Source organism: Cucumis melo, chromosome 6 (assembly GCF_025177605.1).
Source record: "Cucumis melo cultivar AY chromosome 6, USDA_Cmelo_AY_1.0, whole genome shotgun sequence".
NCBI lineage: Eukaryota > Viridiplantae > Streptophyta > Magnoliopsida > Cucurbitales > Cucurbitaceae > Cucumis > Cucumis melo.
In genome coordinates this window covers 18,443,028-18,465,314 of record NC_066862.1, presented here as the reverse complement: position 1 = coordinate 18,465,314, position 22,287 = coordinate 18,443,028, and the positions used below count along the sequence as shown (strand labels likewise).

General features: G+C 44.7%; 1 protein-coding gene across 1 annotated transcript; it reads right to left on the bottom strand.

The window, feature by feature from the left end:
* Nucleotides 1-17,108: 17,108 nt before the first annotated feature.
* LOC127150062 (cytochrome c biogenesis CcmF C-terminal-like mitochondrial protein) lies at nt 17,109-22,156 on the bottom strand. Its single transcript, XM_051086811.1, has one exon. It carries the CDS (start codon nt 19,261-19,263, stop codon nt 18,337-18,339), a length of 927 nt encoding a protein of 308 aa, XP_050942768.1. The 5' UTR covers nt 19,264-22,156; the 3' UTR covers nt 17,109-18,336.
* Between the last annotated feature and the right edge of the window lie 131 nt (nt 22,157-22,287).

Here is a 22,287-nt window from a genome sequence, read left to right as displayed (position 1 = left end):
ATACCTTTACCTAAGACAGACTAGTATGCTTAAGACAGAAAGTATACCTTTATTTCCTTCCTGCTCTAGCTCTACTTGTTCTTTCTCTCCTACCTGTTGTTTTCCTTCCTGCTCTACCTCTTTCCCTTCCTGCTCTACTTGTTGTTGTTATTGTTCTTTCTTTCGTGCTTAACACAGACGAGTAGGTTTCTTCTTTCCTTTCCTCTTGTTATTGGTGGTGTTTTAGCTTGGTTCGCTATGCTCACGCGCGCGCGTATGTTAAGGCTTTGTGTATGCTCCCCACTCGCTTCCTTTTGGAGTACGCTCGGGCTAGCTTCTAGAAAGCGCAGATTCTCCATCTAAAACATGAAAGAAAACCAATAATAACAAGACATTAAGACAAGAAATCCATCTTTTATCGTCAAATGATTGATGAAAAGGATCCCGGAAAGGGACATCGTGGACAAAGGGCATCAATTCTAGGACTCTTTCGTGAGCTCAGCTTGACTGGGTGGCTACCGGAAACCAGTCTTCGGTCCCTAGACCTTGAACTGGAGATTTTCTCGCTCTAGTTCTGGTACGCTGACCAAGCGAGGATGGCTCCATACCCTTGCCTGGTAGGTCAAGGAAGAAAAAAAAGTCTGACTTTGCTGGTGAATCAGAGCGCAGGGAAGCCGGGCCTTGTTTTTTCAGTGCCTTCCGTGGGGGCTATTACTATTATTAGGAATGAATCTTCTAAGACTCTGATTTCTATGGGAAATGTTGGAATCCTGCAAGCCGAGCTTTTGTTGTTGCTCTTGGGCTCCGCCCCTTATACTCCCTAGCCTAGATAGACGGATAGACAGAAGATTTCTGTATTCCCTTTTCTTTCTACCTTTTTCGCACTTTGATGAGCCTAAACATATAAAGACAGGTCGCCCCCTCGTCAACTCGGGAAAGCTGCTTCGCCCCTTCCCCTCGTCAACTCGGTAAAGCTGCTTCGCCCCTGCCTTTCGTCCCTTCCTTGTGAGTCCGGCTTTTCCATTTTCGGCGATATCATCTCGATCCGGCTGCCTGATTTTTCCTTCTTTTTCATCTCGATCCCGCGGAGTGGGATTCTTTGAGCCTTGTTTTTTTGGTGGCTTCGCCTTCATACTTTTGCTTTTTGCTTCAGACTTTTGGTTTTTTTGGGGTATACTTCCTCCTCTACGGGAGCTTCGGTTTTTCTAGGTTACGCAGATTCAATCTTCTTTGAACCTTCGCTTTCTTTCTAGCTGGCGATCTTGTTCTAGAACCATTAACAGAGGAGAGACTGAAGGGATCTGCTTTAGCCGTCACGGAGATTATGAAGAAAAGAAGCGGATCTTGCTGTTTTTACCCTTGGGTGAAATAAGACAATTACGGAGGCTCAAAGAAGATTTCGAAGCGGATCTGGCACAAGCGGATCTTGAAAAAATGACTTTGATATATATATAGGGTGAAATATGCTCATTACGGAGTTCAAGAATAAAGAAGAGCTTCTTCCCCGACAAAAACGAGTACCAGAAAGAGGGAAGAGGCATCCGTCCCAGGACAGGAGAGAAAGTAGCGAGACCAGTCCTCCGGACCTCTTTTATCCACAGGAAAAGCTTGAGAAAGAAAGGTTCAAAGAAAGGATAAAGAGATGGAGCTCCGTAGAAAGACAGGTGCAAAGAATATTGCGATTCCGCTCCTTCGTCTTTCATCGGAGGAGAAAGAAATTCTAAGTAGTTGGTAGAATGAAACTACCACGGACGAGAAAGAAAGGAGTGAAATAAAGGAGAAAGTAGTTCAATACAGGAGGTGGTCCGGAGAAAGAGAGGAGAAAGAAAGGCGCAAAGAATATTGCGAGGAGCGAAAGCGGCTCGACTGATAAGGAGAGGAGTTGAGAGGCATGAAAAGAAGAGAGAAAAGGAGTCAAGAGGACGGAGTGCAAGGAAAGAATTCCACTGATCAGACAGACCGCGTAGAAGGATTTCTTCTTCCTGCAAACTCTCATATTCATAGTTCTCCGCCCAGCTCCAACTACTTCTTCGTAAGTGAGGTGAGGCGGAATGAAATATGCGAGGGGTCGCCCTTTTTTTTTGGTTGAAGCAGCCTTGGTTGTAGTCAGTTCAAAGACATAAACCCAGTCCACTTGCAGTGAGAAAATCAGTTTCATGACTTGACCCCTCGCCAGAAAGATTGACACCTTGTGGGAGAGATTCCATTCCACTTAGTCGTGGGTCCTCCTTCTATTTTTCTTTTCATGGGCCAGGTCTCCCGAACGATCATAGTACGGCCGCTCATTGAATATGAAAGAAATCGGTAGATCTCACTTCCCTTCCCCCATACCATAGCCAGAAGGGATAGCCTATCTACAGAAGAGAGAGTACAGGCCTTTACCCAAGATTGAGTTTAGACGGAGCTCGACTGCCTTTATGCTACGCTATAGGCTGAAGCATGCTTCTTTGACAAAAAAGTCTTTTTCCATGACAATAGTCGCGACTATAAAGGGCGGGGCAGTAAGCTCTCTATCAACAAGAGGGGGGCTCTTCCCCTTTGTCAACGACACTAAGGACGAGCGGAATGAAGTAGAGGCTCGAAGAGGGGCTTACTAAGCGAAGGGCGGCGGGCAAAGCTGCAAGGAGATAGTGTGGCTTTCTTTGTTCTCATGGCAGAGTGAGCTTTCTTTGTTCCGCCAATAGAGCCGGTTTTAGTGAGGATCCGCTCATATGCTGCACGAGGGGCGGCAAGGCTTTGCCCTTGAGTTAGCGATCAAGCGGAAAGGACCTGCCGGCTTCTCTTTTCTTTCTGGAGCAGACTGACTTCTAGCTCCCTATTGATAGAAAAGGGGATGAAGATGGATGAAAGACAAATCTGAAGCAAGTCAAGAGGGAGTAAAGAGCCACCCCCACGGAGCGGTGGTTCTGCGCCAAGTGCGATCGATTGTCCTTCCTTTAAGGATTTTTCTATAATCAAGAACTCCACTCAACCAAGAAAGTGAATTCCATACTCTTTTTTTACCGTACAAACTCAATTTCTATCAAAACAAAGGGGGAAGAGTTTTGACTGAAGCCGAAAGGTATCCTAAAGAAATGGTAGCACCACAATCCACCTAGACGCGGCCATCAGAAATGGTTCGTGCGACGGCGGCGGAGGCAAGTTCGGGATAATTCATTCAATCTTCTTTTTCATCTCTTTTTCTTCATTTTCCTCTTCCCTCCCTCTGAAAAAGATTTCAAGAAAGTCAAGTTTTCTTTCTTCTTTTTTCGTCAACTCATCCGGAGTAGCTTAATCTTAACCTTGCACTCCTCTTAAGTCCTTTCGCTTCGCGCCTCTTAAGTCGATCTTCTTCTTTCAGTAGCCCTCGCTTTTCTTGTTCCAGCAGAAGTTGCTCTCCTTCGAGAAGAAGTTGATGCTATCTCTCTTGCCTCATCTTTAGCTGAATTTCATTAATGAAAAAAGAAAGCCTTTTTAGGCTTACCATATGTCCCCATTTAGAGTAGGAATCTCTACGTCAGTGCCAACTCATACTGTATTGCCAGCTTTCCTCCTTCTATTTCATGATTCCACGCCACGGGAAAAAATCAACCCTGGATGAGTTCTCAAGTCTTTTGGGAAAAAGGAATGTGAGATTTGACCTAGGTGATGAGAGGAGCGACCAAAGGGATTGAAGGAGAAGGCCTTAGATGAAACTACGGACGATGAGGCATCAAAATGAAATTCCTCTTCCTTGAACTTCTTTTTAGTAGGTTTAGGACGTAGAAGGTTCAATGTAATATGAATTGCCTCCTTCCTCTTCATGAAAGATCGAATTCAGAGAGAATACTCATGCTTTCTCCTCTTTCTCCCTTTCTTCCTTTTCTTTGCCGTAGGTTAAGGCCTCTCGTCTTCTTCAGTAGGCTATTTGAGGAGGATGAATTTGCGATTTTCTTCCTTAAGTGGAATCATGAATCTTTCTTTCATCAGATAAGAGAAGAATTGGGACATTCACATCTTAATCTAAATTAGAATCCAAGGCTCAAAGAATTTGAGTGAAAGAAAGGCAAGAAAAAGCACGGAAATAGGAAGAGGACTCGAAGCAAAAGCATCTTCGGATCGAGAGAGAGGACCCGCGCGACCTCTTGAATCAGAGGATGGACCATCTGGCCGCCAGCGGTGGTAGAATTGCTGCCCACTACGCGGTGATAATATCTCGTAAGACTTGAATTCGATGAAGAAGAAAAAGGCTTAGAATAAGATCTTTCAAGAACTTTGACGACCGGATGCAAACCCCGCAATATTCTTTGCGCCTCCATTATCACAGGACGTGATACGAATTCCATTTTGGAAGGTTCGCTAATTCAATCACTCGACTCGCGAAGAGGAATAGCTCGATGAGGAAGACCGGAAAGGTTAGAATACGACTGATATAGCATATTCTATCCTTATCGGTTAGAACGAGCAAAGAGCGCTCGATCTCTTTCATTTACAAAGGTATCTGGCTAAGCCTCCCACGAGGAGGACGAGGCCTTTCTATGCGAGACTTCCAGGAGAGGAAGACTTTGGTGCTCCGTGGGTAGACCAGGTAAGCTCAAGCAAGAAGAAAGGGCTTCTCTAAAGACTAGAACATTAGGGGGCGGGAAAGACGGTTTACTTGAGATCGGAGACAAAGAAAGAGTAGGAAAGAGAAAGGGGAAGAAGGTCATCGGCAAGCCGGAGAGTCAGACACCAATCCTCTGTCCGCTCTCTCTCTTGCTGCTCACTAGAGAAGTTGAATGAGAGAGCAAGACGGAGTCCCATAAAATCAGTGGAATCAAAAACAAGTCCTTCGTCTGCGACTTTGAGTTCCATGAATGAGTCCGGAGGCTCTTATTAGTGGAATTTCACAGTCCTAACGGACTCCGTCGTCTTGACCCGTCCGAAGGACTGATTTATATCCATATTCATCTGATTTTCTTAGAGAAATGCGCCTCAACTCCTCGCAATATTCTTTGCGCCTTCGCATATTTCATTCCGCCTTCGGACCTGTCCTCCGGACTGTTCAAAGTCAATCAAAGAAAAGAAGCTCATTAACGATAATGAAAGAAGCTCAAAATGGGAATTTTCATCTTTGTGCTAGATTGAAGACGGAGTTCAATCCCGGAAAATGCTAGGTTTTGGGCCTATACGGAAGGCCACTTTGAAAGTCAAATGCCTTCATTTTTTCTCTTTTATCGTTCAATATATATATGAGAAAAACTATGAAAATGCAAGATTTTTTTCTCTATTTTCGTTCAATAGAAAGATTCGAAAAAGTCCTATAAAAAAGGTCAAAAAAGCTTGGTCCTTCGGACGGGAAAAGGCAATGAAAGAATCAAGCCTAGGACAGGTAAAATCAATGACATGTGAAAACTTCTAGTTTGTGGTCCGTAGGTTAATATGGATAGTCCTCCGGATAAATCCTCCGGACAGGGATCTTCTTGATTCCGCGTAGGAGAAATACTTGGTCAAAGAGTGAAGCTTCTAGGGAAAAGAAATGTGGAAAATTGGAATTTGATTTTCATTCAAAATCTCAAAAAAAGAGCTTAGGCACGGATTCACCGACTTTTCGGGTACGGATTCTCCGATGAAATGTCTGAAAAAGGGTACGGATTCTCCGATGAAATGTAATATCCCTGTCCCTGGTATGTTCCGGATGGTATGGTACGGGCCGGATGGGTATGCGCTCCAGAGGCCGGACCTATTAGCGGGAAACCCGCCGGAAGGCAGGGTCCTCGGGTCTTGACCCATTTAGGGGCCTGCTCGGCCTTTTAAGGCCATATCCTCTTAGGCTAAGCATATCTGTTAGGCGTCCCCAAGGGGACTAGGTACGGATTCTCCGATGAAATGTCGGGGAATCGGGCCCTAAGCTCTTTTTTTTGAGATTTTGCACTCCGCGTAAAAAGGTAAATTTAGCATTCCAAAAGGTACGGATTCTCCGACAAAAATGCAAGATCCGTCGCCCCCGAAATGTCGGGGAATCGGGCCCTAAGCCCTTTTTTACGGAGTGAAAAATCATTTAAAAAAAGAAATTGAGCATTTCAAAAATGCTTTAGGAAGGGGGCCCCATAAATAAGGTGGAACTCCGGCCGGCGCACCCAGCTTATTAATTCCTTCCCGTCCCATAAGAAGATTGAGTTCCAATCTAATCTCAAATTCTTTGAGCCTCCGGACTCATGAAATTCCACACTCAAAGGTGAGAAGAGGATCAATGAATCAATGAATAGAGGCTCAAAGAATTTTCGAAGGAAGCGGAAGAAGAAAAAGAAGACAAGACTACTCCGCTCCGCTTCTTTGCTAGTAAGAGGAAAGCCTAAAATCAAAGCTCCAGATGAGTTGACCTCCGCTACTTTCATCCTATATATTCCCACGGGGCGGTCGGACCCCAAATAAGAATTCCGAATCCACTCAAAGGCGGTCCAAGAAATATATGCCATAAACAAGTCCTTCGGACGAGTCCAGGTTCATAGATTGCAGGAGATGGCTCACTGTCCTTATTCTTATACCGTTGAAGGTCGGATCGAGGGTTCCTTTCCTAATTTCCTATGCGGATTGAAGTTCTAGTTGACGCTTCATGTTCAGGGAGCCTTGGAGGTAAGGAAGAAAGCTTTCAACGGAGAAATGGCTTTAGACTAATTCCTGAAAATCGAAAAAGACCGTATGAACGGATATGATACTCTTCTGCAGCGGTTATTCCAACTCTTCTCAATTCAGCGGATGATTGAAGACGAGACCATAGCAAGAGTACCTGCGCTTACTGATTCAATTGCAAGTGGTGGTTGACTTTTGATGAAATTGATCTGCACATCTGCACTCTTATCCCATTGCCCTAAGAGGCTCAAAGAATGATCGAAGGGTCCGGAGTCCGATTAGAGAAGTCTTCCTTTTTGCACTCCTTATTTTATGTGAGAAGTGTCCTTCAATTCATGACTTAGTGGATAAAAGAGGTCAAAAGGACCCTCGTCTTGACCCGTCCGAAGGACTGATTTATATCCATATTCATCTGATTTTCTTAGAGAAATGCGCTTCTTAAGAAATTCCCCGCCTGAAATTCTTTCGTTGCACTCCTTAACATTGGCAGAATAAGGAATGAGCTTGAAAGTCCTCGCATATTTCATTCCGCCTCTACATCATTTGGAGTCGTCCGGAGGCGCGAAGCGAAACGACTGTGAAGGAGCCCTTTATTTTCAGAAATAGCTCTCCAAATAAGGAAGGAGAGGGGAGAAGCGAAACGACTGTTAAGGAGTGGTATTATGAAATAGCTCTCAAAATAATCAATGAACAAAGAGAAGCGACTGGAAAGGAGTGCAACTCAGAAATCTCTGAATTCATGTCTTAAGCAATGAATCAATGAAGAAGGCGATCAGACTGATCCTTTCTCGTTTTTCTTGCTAAATCTGACTTTTTCGAATCTTTCTATATAACGATAATTGAGTGAAAAATCAGGCATTTGACTTTCAAATTCTTTGAACCTCTCTTTCTCCGGACCACAAAGTAGAACTCTCATCAAAGTCTGTTCATTTCTTTGATAGGCTTGATTCTTTCATTGCGTTTTCCCGTCTTTTTTCCTTCTAAATCTTCCTTTTTCTCATCTTTCTATTTAACGATAATAGAGAAAAAATTCAAGATTTTGAATGAAAAGTTGCTGCCAGCCATACCCAAAACCTAGCAAATTGTGAATTTTCGCTAAGAAAAAGAAGAAATTTCATATGTCAAAATCAGTCCAAGGCTCAAAGAATGATCGAAAGAATGATCTTTGCGAGTGGAAGAGGTTCGCTTAATATGGAATCTTGAGTCAAAAGGACGGGCATCTCTCTTTGTATTTGTCTAAAAGGAGTCAATGAACAAGGAATTGAATAAAGAAAGCGAAAGGACTGAATTCTAATATTTTCAGGAGCCCTTGATTTTCAGAAATAGCTCTCCAAATAATAAGGTTCGAAGAAAGTCGACTGTAAGGAGTCAATGAACAAGGAATTGAATAAAGAAAGCGAAAGGACTTAGAAGGAGTGCAACGAAAGAAATCCATATCAAAATAATGCACTCCTTCGTCGAATAAGGAATGAGCTTGAAAATTCTGAGATCATTCTTTGATCCTTATTTTCTTGAGTCGAGTTATTGAATAATGCACTCCTTCGTCGAATAAGGAATGAGCTTGAAACTCCTAACGGAGCCTCTCCTTCCTAACCTCAGTCGAGTTCTTCCTTCGGACGGACCCTTGTTTATTCTGAATCAATGAATAAAGGCTAAAAAACAGAAATCCTCTCCTCTCCTTTCAGTCGAGCCTTTGTTCGCAAATTCTTTGCGCCTCGCTCATATTACATTGAGCCTTGTTCATTGCTTGTTCATTGATGAATTTACGAATTTGTTGCGGGACTGATTTATGGAACTAGATTGTTCTTCTTCCTTTTAGTAGGCCATAATCAAAGTATAGGGAGTGAAGTCTTTCTGCCACTGCGACTCCTCTGGGACGAGGGATGAGGTCACCAGCAAGGAGCAGAACTTCCACTTAAGAAAGAAGAGCGACTTCCACTGGCAAGGAGGATGCCTTTCGGTGAGGTTCCTCAGCTTCTTCAGCTTATGATTGCCCAGCCGGGTGAGCGCCTTATCTTTCTTCCGTCTGTGCTTTTTCTTCTGAATTACCACGAGATGGATGGGTCTTTGGGCAATGAAAATATTTAGAGAAAGAGGCCTTGACTTTGAATTCCCGACGAGGATGGATGGACTTCGTACTTGACTTTGACTCCTTTTACATTACTAATTCTCCTGGCGTAGATCTAATCTACTTCTTCTTAATAGATCAATAAGAGTATTCTTCCGATAGATAACTCTTCTATAGAGTGAATGAATATCCGAGCTCCCCAGGTCTCAGCTCGGTTGAGAATGAAACTACCACGGACCGGTAATAGACAGAAACCGCTTCTCTATTTCTTCGAAGAAAATGCTTAGTCCATACGTCGTCGCAAAGAAATCCGTTATCAGCTGTTCTAAGGCGAGTGCCACATTGGGTCCTTCACAAAAAGGTGGGGAATTCTACCACCCCGAGTGTCAGCGGATCATCCGAGATCAGAGACACATCTCATTCTATGACAGCGCAGGCGCTTCGCGAACTGGTGAAAGATTTGAGGATATGCTCACGCCCAAGGCTGATCTGATCCAATCCTTTCTTGGTATGCAAGCTCTTTCAAGCCTTTTCTCAATTATTACTACTTAGAATGCCTTTATCTGAGACCCCCTATCTTATTGGAAAACCTAGCCTTTTTCTTTGCTACCTTCAAATACCTCTCTCGGGAAAGCTGAACCTTCCACTCTTGGTCGATCCTATAGATCATTCCCTTTCCTATTCAAGAGAGAGAGAGGCCTCCTCCTCTTTATCAAGTTCTCGTACTTATTCAAGGTTCCCGATAGTCGAAAATTTGCTTTTTTCTTATTCAATATGAAACGGGGAATGAAACCTATTTATCTAATGCAAGAGCGGAAACCTATACCGCCTCAATGAACAAGGGCAGTCGCTTCTTTGATGAATGAAGCCAGAGTAAACTCTTTCTTCTTTCTATAATAAGATAGATATCAGTCCTTTCTCAAGCTCTGATGATCTGCGAAAAAAAGAAATGAGAGAGAGAAATTACATAATTGATTCACTCAATTTCTCTTTCCGCTTTCTATCTTGATTCAAGTTCTAAAGAGGAAAACTAGACGCAAGCCTTTTTTAAGGCTGGTCCACGGATAGGCAGAGTACAAAGCAATAGAGAACGAGAGTCAAGACAGACAGAAAAAGCTATCTAGGTAGTTGTGTCTGTCTTTCTTTGAGTTACCACTTGAGACAGCGCAAGCCTTTATCTCGGCTGGTAAAGGTCTGGCAGAGTAGAAAGAGAAAGATCAGAATCCGATCGATAGACAAAGCAAGAACTACCAGTTCTTCACCTACGAGATTTCGTAATTCAAGATCGAATGAACAATGAACTAACTTTTTCCATAGGGAAAGTAGAACCTAAAAAACAAGACTTAAGGCGCGAAGAGAAAAAAAGTCATTTATGAAAGAGACAAAGAAAGGAGTGCAAGGCAGTCAATCTTTTAGTGGATAAACAAGGGTCCAGGTGACCAGTGGTCGCTTCGCTTCGCTAGGCTTTCTCTTTCCCTACAGAGTCTTCGACTGATTAGTGGAATCTTTTCTTTAGTGGATCAAATCAGTTCCATTAATCAGTCCGACGGAAGCTTGAAATATTAGTGGAATGAATGAGGACTGAGGCGGAGTAGGAGCAAAGAATTTGCGAAGGAGAGAGCGTAGGAGGAGTCTTATTCCACTAAAAGACGATAGAGGCTCCGTAGGAGTTGAGAAAGAATGATCGAAGGAGTTCTAATGCGGCTCAAAGAATTTGAGGAAGAGACCAATACACCAATAGGGAATTAGTTCAGGAAAGAAGGAAGGATGCAAACTCTATTTAGTCGGAAGGTTTTTCTTTCTTTTTTGAGACTCCATGATCAAGAAAGTAGGGGTTCCAGCTGATCTACCATCCGGATGGCCTTGAGAATGCTAGCCATACAGGGTAGAGTAAGCCCACTCCGCGGTATAGTTCCCGATAGCTCAAATCCGCCTCTTGGCGTGGCGTCTCCAGTGCACGCACAAGATAGCCGCCCCTGTCCCAGGGATAGGCTTAATCCAAAGGACTGAGGCGTCGGGAAGATATCATCCTCTTTTCGAAGCAAGAAAGATTTTTCTCATTCTCGGGCTGGTCAACGTCGGCCACAGAGCACCAGCACGCACGTCCGTGAGCATGTATATTAGAAGAAAGAAGAAGGCCGACAGCTCAGCTCACTGACAAAGGCTAGGAAGATGCTCTTTTTCACGGATTCAGGGCCTTGTCCTCTTGCCATCAGCCTCGCGTACCAGGGCGCCGTTGGAAGCGATAACTCATCTGAATTAGTAGGGATCCCGAGAGAGCGAAGCTAGACCTGATTGACCTTACCGCTCCGTGGGTCGACAGAAGAAGGCAGAATCGGAGATTAAAGGGATCTTTCCGAGAATAAGGAATTCTTTCATCCGTAACTGAGAAGTAGGCCCAGGAAAGGGGCGAGGGAGCTAACCCGAGCTAAGAAGTCACTCAGATTTAACCACACTCTTTTCCCTCTAAGTCCATCATACCAGTTCTATTACAGAATGTGGTGAACTGTCAAAACTCTTTTCCCGAGCTAAGAAGAAGAAGTTCATATGGATAAATCAGTCCTTCGGACCGGGGAATTCTGAGAAAGATAGTTCAAATACCGGGTTATCATGTGATGAGAATAGAATGAAAGCAAGGGTAGAAGGATGAATGTATTTTCACTGTCAAAGTGGGATCCAAGGATTTCTCCTTCAAAGAAAGGCTATTTGCCTCATAGCTCATAGCTCATTCCCTATCGATCTCTCATGAGGCATACTCAACTTCAAGGGCAACTCCCACTTCCGACCAAAGAAAAGACGCTGATTTTAGGGTCGAGATCTCCCGATCATCGGTCGTCAACTCGGGGTCTGTGACGCTTTCTTTCTTCCTCAACTGAGGAATGCTACACATACATAATCTAATTCCTATCTTCAGGGGACTCTATCTTTGTTCGCCCTTTGTCCCACGCGGACCTGCCTTCGTACGGGAATCTTTTAGAAAGAATGATTACGAGATGATTTTGATAAGCTTGTTTCAACTGAAACTGAAAAAAGAAAAGCAACTGCTACAAGAGGAAGAGCAGAAAGAACTGAGGCTATTGGTCTAGTCTGGTCTAGCCGCCTATCCGGCCTATCCTTTCTTTTCTATACGATAGAAAGATCTAAACGAAGCTTGACGGTCGATAATACCTCTTTATCAAAGTTCCCCTCGAGCTAGCAGCTGCTATCTTAGAATTCCTGTTGACGAGTCCTTGTTTTCGAGCTCTCTTATTGTCTTTTTTGTGTGCCTTTGGAGCAATTCAGGTTTCCTCCCTTTCTGCTCTTGTTGCTGAGGAGGATGCGTCATTATAGATCGATAGGGTCCGGAGGTCTTGATGATGACGAAGACTATCAAAAGACCGTAGGCATTTTGATGATTTGGATTACTATGTCAAAGATTAGAAAGGTGTTGAACGAGTCCTTCTTATGATAGTCAAAAACTATGTCTTTAATTAGTATTCGGACCCTACTTAACCTACTTAAAGGGACCTACTTAACCTACTTAAATGAAAGGAAGGAAAGCCTATCCCTCCCCCTCCTACAGAGTCTTATTACCTACGTCCTCCGTACTTGCACTCCCCCACTCCTATTCAGTCGCTCCGCTTCGCGCCCTCCTACAGAGTCTTATTCCGTGCCGCAGGTGGTCGCTTCGCTCCGTCCGAAGGACTTGTTCAATCCATATTAGAAGGTTTAGTAGGCCCTTGCTTTTGGTTTGCGCTCCCCCACTCCCGGAGAAGGACTTTTTGATTCCACTCGTCCGAAGGACTGTCCATATTTTCACCTTGCCGTAATAGGCAGATGCATTCTTTTCGATCTTGTACCTGAAGACCAACCCAATCTCGAAATACGAACTTCAAATTCAAAGGTAAATATGAGAAAAGAGGTAAGGAAAAGAATTTCATGAAATTCAGTCGCTTCGATCATTCTTTGAGCCTCACCGCGTAGTGGGTTTGGAAGTCTTCCTCCTTCTTTCTAAAGGGGGCCGAAGCACGTAATCGCCGGCAAGGCTACTTCTTTTTCTTCAGATCCTCCGGATCGGATCGGTATCGGCTTTGCCTTTTTTCCTTCTTTAGATTTCCGACCCCTTCCCTTATATAAAGGCTCCATAAAGAAATCTGGATTGGGATTCACGGATTGGATTCTCATGAAATTCATAAGCAGTTCACATCTTGCTGCCCTTTTCGAGCTAGACCTCTATCGAACTAAACCTGACTCATTTCTAATCAAAATACCGGGAGGGCACCGATGAACAGGGGCTGATTTTTGAATTATTCCGAGTGCCGAGAACGGGGGCGTCAAAGATCAGAGGTATATCCTTGCACGGCGACGAGACCCTTTTCTCGGTCCGAGCATCCCACTCGGATAATGAGTCGGATAATTATTGGTAAGCGAATCCTGTTCGCGTTCTCGGCCGAGCAAAAGCTCCATTGCCGAGCAAAACCGAAGGTGGCCAGCCGCATAGTCTCTCATTCTGATCTGGAATTACATTCTACGTCCGACTGCCTTGTGTGAGAAGGAGGGGAGATATGTATAAGTAACCGATTCGGGAAAGGGTCACTTCAACCTTGACGGGCCTGGGGAAGGCCTGCCTACTAGTTTAGTTGGTCTAGAGCTAGTCTAGTCAGACTAAATAGTAGGTGCTAGCCTTAGGGCCCCAAAGGAGGTTAGGGAAAGTGACACATTTGAAAAGTGAGAAATCGCACTTTCCCGGTTACCGTCCACGCTAAGATAGAAGAAGGCACTGCCCGTGTGGCTTCAACCTCTGCTGTGGGTCTTTCAAGACTCAAGACCAAGGGTACGCCTGATCACAGCGGCCGTACACGTCCGTTATTCTCTACCAAGGGAAATGTCTACTAGATGCGTAAATCAGATCGTGACAAGATCTCAAGTTGCACCACATCTCACTTAGGTCCAACCCTTGGTTCGGTTGGTGGCATCGCGAAGTCAAGTTCATTTCATATCAATTTTCTGAACCGGTAGATCGGATTGGTGGCGGTTAGTCAACCCCGAAAGAAGGGGAGTCACACGAGAGATGCGATAAGGGTCAGGGGATGACTTTGAAAGGTCACATAAAAGTTCAGCCTCTCGATATTCACGCCGATCGGGACCGCTCCGAAGGAGTCAGAAATCCATATGACGGAGGACGAGTCAGAAATCCATATTCATCTGAAAGGAGAGGGTCAAAGCTCATTGAAGGGACTGTTCAGGATCAAAGCTCATTGAATAAAGAGTTCAGGCTCAAAGAATTATCTCAGAATTTGAGAAGCGAAAAGAGGAAAGTAGAGAAAAGAAAGATCAAGCCTAGCGAAGCGTGAAAAGAAGATCAGCGGAGCGGAAGTTTGAGTTCCATAAATCAGTCCGACTATGGCCCGCCTCTTCTCTTCCGAAATCAGGTGAGTGGCTTGTAGGTGGAGCTCTAGCCGAGTCAATCTATACCTTAATAGCGAATGGTACGCTCACATTTTCCCTTGGCGAAAGAGCGTACTAAACTCTGGTGCTATCTTTCGAGCAGCTTTTCGCACCTCTAACCCAGCCGATTTCTCTTCTTATGCTTCAGCCGATCCATCCGAGACTGATTAGTCTTTCTCTTCCTGGCCCTAAAATAGTGAGATTCGCGCTTCCGAGTGAACGAACGAAGGCTTTGAGTGATCGATCTCTGAACCTACTTAAAGGAAGAAAGCCTATCTCCAACTCACTGACGAAAGAGAATTCCTCTCCTTTCAGTCGAGCCATTTCATTCCTCTCCTTTCAGTCGAGCCATTTCATTCCTCTCCTTTCAGTCGAGCCATTTCATTCCTCTCCTTTCAGTCGAGCCATTTCATTCCTCTCCTTTCAGTCGAGCCATTTCATTCCTCTCCTTTCAGTCGAGCCATTTCATTCCTCTCCTCAACTAAGAGCTACTTTGTCCCTCAACGGAAACTGATCATACTCACTGAATATTATTCGCTTTTCCCCTCTGCCGGACCTCTTCCTCTGTCTTTTCTCTCTCCCGGTCCGTGGTAGCTTAATTAGTCTCGCTCCTCTCCTTCCTAACCTCAGTCGAGCCGCTTTCGCTCCTTCGCACCTCTCTGCCTCCCCGAAAGAAGGGACAGAAGCTTCTAAGGCCAGTCTCGACTTTTCCTCATTCTATTCTGATGAGAATGAATCACCGAAACCGATGAAGGGGACCAAGGAGGGCTGAGGCAACTTCCGATCCAGTAGCAGGAACTTTCTTTCCTTCAGTCAGTCCAGTATGAAAGCCAAAGGCCTATGAGACTGGCTAACCAACCCAAGACAAAGCTGGAATTGATATCCGGTCAAACTCCATGATCTACTTTCTCAGTGATTTTTTGACTAAGTAGTGGAAGGAAAGCTGACATGGCGCTCCCTATGGAGATTCTTTCTCGGCCATCTGATCTTGGGAATGAACCTGAAAAGGAGAAACCTATGATCCATTGTGTGTCACGACGTCTTGAGTTTAGTTGAAAAATCAAACCTGGAATCTTCCGCTTCGGATAGGATGATTGTGCCCGATCAGTCAGAGAAGGCTTCTGCCGACCCCAAAGTAGTTGATGACACAATAGTACGAGATTCCTCCTTCCCGAACTCTTTTTTTAGGTGATCAAACTATAAATGAGTAGGAGGATCTAGGCACTCGTAACTGCACTAAATGGATGAATGCCCGGGCTATTTGCTTATCTCAGAGGCATGGCCTTTTGATCTTCTTTATCGAAGGAGTCAATCTTAGTCTGATACCTTCCCCACCACCGTATTCTATAGATAGCAGGGATTGGCCGACAAGACTAGCATCGCTTATTCCTCCATTGACCCATACCGGTACGTGGTAGTTTAATTCTTCAAAAGGATCTCAGAAGCTTGACCCCCACTCCGCTAGGCTTGATCTTTCTAACTTGATAGTAGTCTCACAGCTGACTCTTTCTTTTTCTTTCCACTGAAAAGAAAAAAGAAGAAAGATTGAGTTCCATGAAGGAGTCCCGCAAGAAAAATCAAGATCAGTCCTAGGCATAAGAAGAAGACAAGACTCCTTTCTTTATGGATGTTCATTGACTTCTACAAGAAATTGAAATTCCATAAATCAGTCCGACTATCGATGATGAAAGTGGAATAAGGAAAGCCTACCGCAAGAATGAAATTCCATAGAGAGGTCCCGCAACATGAGAAGTCCTAGGATACCGATATACCGCAAGAATGAAATGGATAAATCAGTCCGACTATCCACTAGGAAGACTTCCTTCGAATCTTTCGTGATAAGATTGACTTAGGGAGATGCCCGATTGAGAATGAGAACTATCATGAATCTTAGGGATCCTGCTGCACTCGATGGCATGCTTTGCTCGAGTCTCCATTCTGAGCTACTTTCCTGGTATTACCGCGTAGTGGGTTGGATTGCATCTTCCTTCCTGAAGGCGGGGTATACTACCGAGAACAAGGCTTGCCCGCTCGCTAAGATGCCATAGTAGAAGTGCAATCACCCCTTTTCCACTCATATGAAATGCGAGTTGATACCGAGACAGTTTCCCTCAGACATCTCGACCGGGAAGACCTCTGACTCGAGTTGCTTGCCTTCTACCGATTGACTCCTTCTATTCCCCTTATTGAACTTCTTTGTCCCTATTTGCCTACGTCTCCTTGCTTCCGCCCTTGCTTGCTTCAAAAAAAAAGAAAGAGAAGGTGATTCAATCCTAACTGCTATACAGTCGAGATAGAGGTCCGCCTGCTTTCAAGCGATTCTTCGTGGCGAGAAGCTTGGCCGGAGTCCGGAGACAAAGGATTGAGAGAAGGACGGTAGTTCACCAAGTCGATATTCAAACCCATACCATCTCCTACTTGGCTACTGGAAATTCAGATTATGCTCGTCAAATCGGAAAAAGGAAGAGAGTTTGGCTTTGAAGCTCACTCTAGAGAAAGCAAGAGGCAAGGCAAGCTCCATGAAAGGTTGGCTCCCAGCTCCAGAGAGGATATTCAAGAAGGATCCCATCTATCTCTCTTAGTGAGGGATCATTTTTTCAAGTTTCAGTTTCCTTTTTTCAGAAGATTTGATCTATTAAGCTACGTAGGACCAGTCCTCTTCTTTGAAATTCAAGCAGTGAGGACTGTCGAACTTCTAAATCTACTAAATCAAGCCTTGAATTTTTCACTTTCTACTTGAAATCGGGCCGCGTAGTCTTTCTATATAGTAGTTTACCTATTCCATCCGCCTTTGAATGAAGGAGAAAAGAATCCTCATCATTTATGCAATTATGAACTCCACTCCAATCAATTCCAACGCAACTTATCCTTTTGGAGCTGACGTAACAAACTACGCGAGCCTCCCAACGAAGCCAAGAGAAATCCTATCCGAATCAAAAAAAGAAAAGGCAGTTTCATTATGGTGGTATACCAGCCGCCTGTTCTGGAACTTCCTGTTCCAATCGAAGCATATAGATCCGTAAATGGATTTGTATGTATAGCTACTTCAGTCGTGCTCGTCCTTTCTCGAAAGTATCTTTTTTCTGGGAACATGGTCAACCATAAATTCTGATGAAAGCGAAGAAAGCCTATCATCCACTGATGCAGAAAATGCTCCAGTTTTCCATTCTCATATGAAGCCGGAAAGTTGATTGGCAACTGGTCGGCACGAAGTTCTTTATCATGCGAAAAGATGAGCCGATCCTTCGTTAGGGACGGTTTATAGATCATCAAATTACCACAAATGGAATGAGAAGTGGGTCCATGTAAATGATCGAGACCTCGCAAACAACAACGCTCCTTCCCCATATGGAGTTCGGAACCCAAAGGCAATCGTTGAGTGAACTCTATCTTCTTTGTGTTAGTTGACCTAAGCCGCACCATTACTGCTGGGGTGGGGCTCGGCCTCCGAACCGTACGTGAGACGAGTTTCTGCCTCATACAGCTCGGGCCGAAGACCGGGGGAAGTTTAGGAGAGATGGGGAAACCCAGCAGCTGCCGGTCGGGGCCAAGTCAGTGGGGGGACCCTGTCGGGCTCCTTCCCCCCCCAAAAAAAAACCAATCCTATAGCTCCCGCGCTTCCCGTTCTTTCTATTATCCCATTTTCTTTCGGGATAGGCGGCTAATACTAAGATAATAAGTTCAGTCGTCGTCGTCTGACCAATTGGCTCGGACACCAGACCGGCTCGTGCCCGCCCCCATAACCACACGGGCTCGCCCTAAATGGAATGGCTCTCTTAGTTACGCTGCGCCCTGACCCGAGTCCCCATGTCCGCTCTTCTCCGCCCGAAACCCAAGAAGTTGGCTTTGCCAACACAAGAGGTCGTCCCCTTCATTCTATGCTGACTCCGGCCCCGGGCTGGCTTTTTGGGAAGCCCGTTCCCACCGCGCTCACGGCCCGGCTGGCCTGCCTGCGGTAGTGGGAATTCTCCCGTTCCCTGGTCAAAGACTTGGTTGGATGCGGGATCTACTCCACGAGGAGCGGTACGGACGTAGATGATATCATCACGACCTCTCTTTTCGTACCGCTAGGGATGCTTAACGCCACTTCGCCAACTGGCGTTACCTGCGCTTTCGTCTCTCTCAGTGTGGTCAGCACTGGGTGTTTCCGAGCAGCGAGGCTGACACCCATTCGCATTAGTTCATCCAAAGTTCCTTACCCTTATGCACGAATTCTTGAATAAGCCATCTTCCTATCAAGGTTAAGGAGTCAACTGAGCATCTCAGCGGCGGGATTGAATACCCGGATCGAATCAGAGTTCACGCCGCCCGCCCTGAAAAAATAGGAGGCGTGGGCCCACAGGTCGCACATAAGCCACCAGGTCGCACGACAGAAGAACACCCAAGATAAAGATGCACACTCCTCCATGTGAAATATGAATCTTCATTGGAGCTTTTTGGTAGTAGTCGTGACCAAGAGCCATCAGCTGTCGGCTCGTTGGTAAGGCGAGAGCTTCAAGCCCGATTTCTGGTAGCACACCCCCCACACAAGCACCACCCGACGAAGGGCGGACGGGGAAAGCTACAGGCCCAAAACCTGAGACCCTTCTTTCTAAATGGGGGTGCCCGGAGCACCTCATCTTGGAATTGAGTCCTTGCTCATTCCCCGCCTCAATGAACAAAGGTCTGAGTCTTTGGCCTTTCCTTCTCCGCGCCCGCTCACGCTTCGCTGAACTATGGCGTGGTAAAGAGAAGAGAGTACGAAAGAATAGTAAACAGAGCACACCGCAGAAAGATGAAAAATAGGAGAAGTCTCCCTTGGATGAAAGAAGAAGGAAATGAATAAGGGGAAGGAAACGAAATGAGGCCTTTCTAGCTCGAGTTTCGGATGAGCTTCTCCCAATTATGTCTGGTAATAGAATAGGGCGGCTTGCTCTGACCAAGACTCCACTTTTTGCTCCGTCCATGGAGCGTATGAATTTCCTGGAATGTAGATAGACCAAAAGAGGGAATAAAGAGATAGGAATAGGAATTATAGTACCATTGGAAGAAGGGGCACCTGTGGGAACATCTCTACTGACAAACCATTGAAATAGTACGGGTGCTGCCGTGCCACGAGGCACGACCATGGAAGTAATGAAAAAGAAAAAGTTATTTAGTTGGACCATCTGCTCTATCCGTTCGAGTTTCGCTTCTCTAGAGAAGGTGAGAGGCTCAAAATTCAAGTGTTCGCAAGGCATACCGAAAGGATACCAATGAAGCCGACCATTAATGACTAGTTCTTTAATCAATCAGGAGCGGAATCTTAATATGGATTTCTTTCCTTGCACTCCTAATCCTAATAAGGAATAAGGAAGTCCTTATGAAATGAGTCTTTATTCATTGACTCCTTATCAGTCGACTTTCTTCGAACCGCCCCGTGGGAGTCGAGTTATTTCATAACCTCCTCCGTAGCTTAATGCGAGCCCCTTTCGCTCCTATACGGTCGCTTGTCTCCTAACCCCTAGGCTTTCTTCCATATGAGTTGGTCGTATGAGAACCTCTCCGCCCCGTGGGAGTCTCCCGTCTGAGAACCTATCTGATACGGGAAAATTCGCTCTCTACTCTAATAGTACTGATGAAACTGAAACTGCCGATTCCTCCTACGAAAGAACCTATCTGCTTCATCCTTGATTCCTATCCGTCCGAAGGACTCTGAAATCCATATTAACAGAAAAGCATCTTCTATTTATTCCGGGAAAGCTGCAAGAACTGGAAGTGAAAAGATATTATGTGAAGTGACTCCAACAAAGTGTCTTCGCCCCAACTCAGGATGTGCCCTTTCAGCCGACCCAACTAATTCATCCGGGAGAGCTTCCAATTCCAGTTATGCGAGTTCTTCCCTTGAAATAGGAAAGAGTACTTTCTTCTTGGGATCGCTCCTCCTATCAGCTGCTTGGTCGAGGGACTTTCTTCCGATTGTGGAGACCGTTGTCACACATTTCTCATTTCCTCTTAATTAAACTACTGAGGCCGAGTAGGAGCAAAGAATTTGCGAAGGAGAGAGGCTCAAAGCAGAATCAAGCTAGAAAGGACAGAGGTCTCGCTCCTTCACTTCCTGATAATGAAAGAGATCCAGCTTAGTTTCGGCTCCTATTATCAATAAAGAGAAAGCCTAGCCTGAATGAACAAGGGGACCTCTGGATCCGATCCCTTTTTATACCTCTTCTTAGAATACGAACTGCACTTCTGAAATACCAGAATCAGACCGATGCCTTACGGTCGTTCTAGCTTCCTCTTGAGCGCCACTTCTCCTCTTACGAAAGAAGACTTGACACAATTCCCGGTACGTGGTAGTTGAATTTAGAACTCTCTTTCTTCTACCCTGGGACTTCCCTTTGCTTTGATTCTTAAGGGTAAATATAGCATTTCGTAGAATGCATGAAAAAAGGTGAAGATCGAAAGACCCCTCCTTTGTCGATTTGCGCGGAGGTCCGTGGTAGTTTCATTCTCTAATTCAAGAAAGCTTGCATTTTCCTCTTCACCTTTTAGTTAATATGGATATAAATCAGTCCTTCGGACTAATTAAGCTACGTAGAAGCAAAAACAAAGGCGCAAAGAATTTGCGAAGGAGAATAAAGGATCAAAGAATTTGAGAAGCGACTGAATTTCATTGAATAAAGTAACCTGGAATATTAGTTCAGTTGCCAGGGATTCAATCAGCCCACCAGTAAGGAGAAATCGACTCTGTAGCTATTGATCGGGTTTTGTAGAAAAAAAAAGCACATTCGAAAAAAAAGAAGTTGATGGGGCTTCCCTTCAATCTTAGGCGCGTAGTGCTTTCTCCGTACTATTGATTGTAGTACACATTGGGCCTGCCACCTTGCTACCTTTCTGAGCTCCTTCTCTCGTCCGACTACGTCGTCTCCTTCTAGGTGCATTGAATAATGGACCGGACACTGAACCTGACGTATCTCCTCTTTGCCCTTTCCTAATTTCCCGTCTTATCTCTGAAAGAGTTCTTTGAGTTCTCTTCGGTCTGGGAATTGAGTTGTTGTTGAGTCATCCGCGGAACAACCGATCAGACCATAGTTTTCTCACTTTTGAGAGATGACAGTATGGCCGTCGTTGCAGACGTTCACTTCGATACTCGGCCAAAGACCTCTTTCCGTAAATGAAAAAAGAAGGGAATAATAGTTCGACCCTAGCGCACTAGTTAGTAGCCCTAGCGTAGCGCACGAAGCGAAGCTGGAACGACGGAAGATTTCTTGACTAGTGGGATGATTTAGTCAGGAAGGTAAGAAGAAGATCAATAGGAAGACTTAGTGGGGAGTCGGATTAGGAGCGATAGGGTCTTGTTATCAGTTATCTTGAATGAGCGAACGACTGTCATAGAGGCCTCTGATGAAAGAGATCATACGAACTGAAAGAAAAGAGATCTGACGACTCTACAACTCTTGATCTTGAAGTTACCTTTCTCTTTCTTATGAAAAATCTCATACTAACGGAAGAAGAAATGGAAGAAGGAAAGGAGGTATTGCAAATCCTTTTTACCGCCTAAATAGCTCAGGATACCCTTTTTGAGTTTAGCTTCGTCAATCTATTTCTTAGAACAAGATCCCTCTTACTAACTGGAATCAAAGAATTAGTAGATCTCTTCCGCCCAAAATGGGAATGGGCTAGGGTTATTCACTTATAATCTAGAATCTGATGATCGAGTCGATTCCATGATTATAAGTTCATTCCATACCGGGCCAGACCGGAATAGGGCTAGGTTATATACATTCTAATTATGAGAAGGGGTCATCCGAGCGTATTGAAATAGATACTATGTTTACATATGGATCCCTACGTCCTTAGATTCCATTTAGGATTAGGAATAGGTGTAATCGGACCTCTTTTTTACATATCTCTCCTTCTGGGACCCTATTCATCTCTTTGGGCTTCTATTGAATCGAGAAATAGGTTTGATTGTCCATCTTTTTTCTATAATAGTCAGGCATCCTCCGGATAATGAAAATCGAAGCAATTGGATGTCCGACTCGGACCTATATGAGATGACCGAGCAATAGAAAGACTCTAAGACTCCACCTTTGTCATATATTCCATACATCACACTAGATAGATATCATATTCATGGAATATGATTCACTTTCAAGATGCCTTGGTGGTGAAATGGTAGACACGCGAGACTCAAAATCTCGTGCTAAAGAGCGTGGAGGTTCGAGTCCTCTTCAAGGCATAATCTTGAGAATGCCCGTTGAATTGGAAGGAAGAAGTTCGGC

Coding starts and splice junctions, on each gene's coding strand:
- LOC127150062 (XM_051086811.1), bottom strand. CDS start 19,263: ATGCCTTGCGAACACTTGAATTTTGAGCCTCTCACCTTCTCTAGAGAA.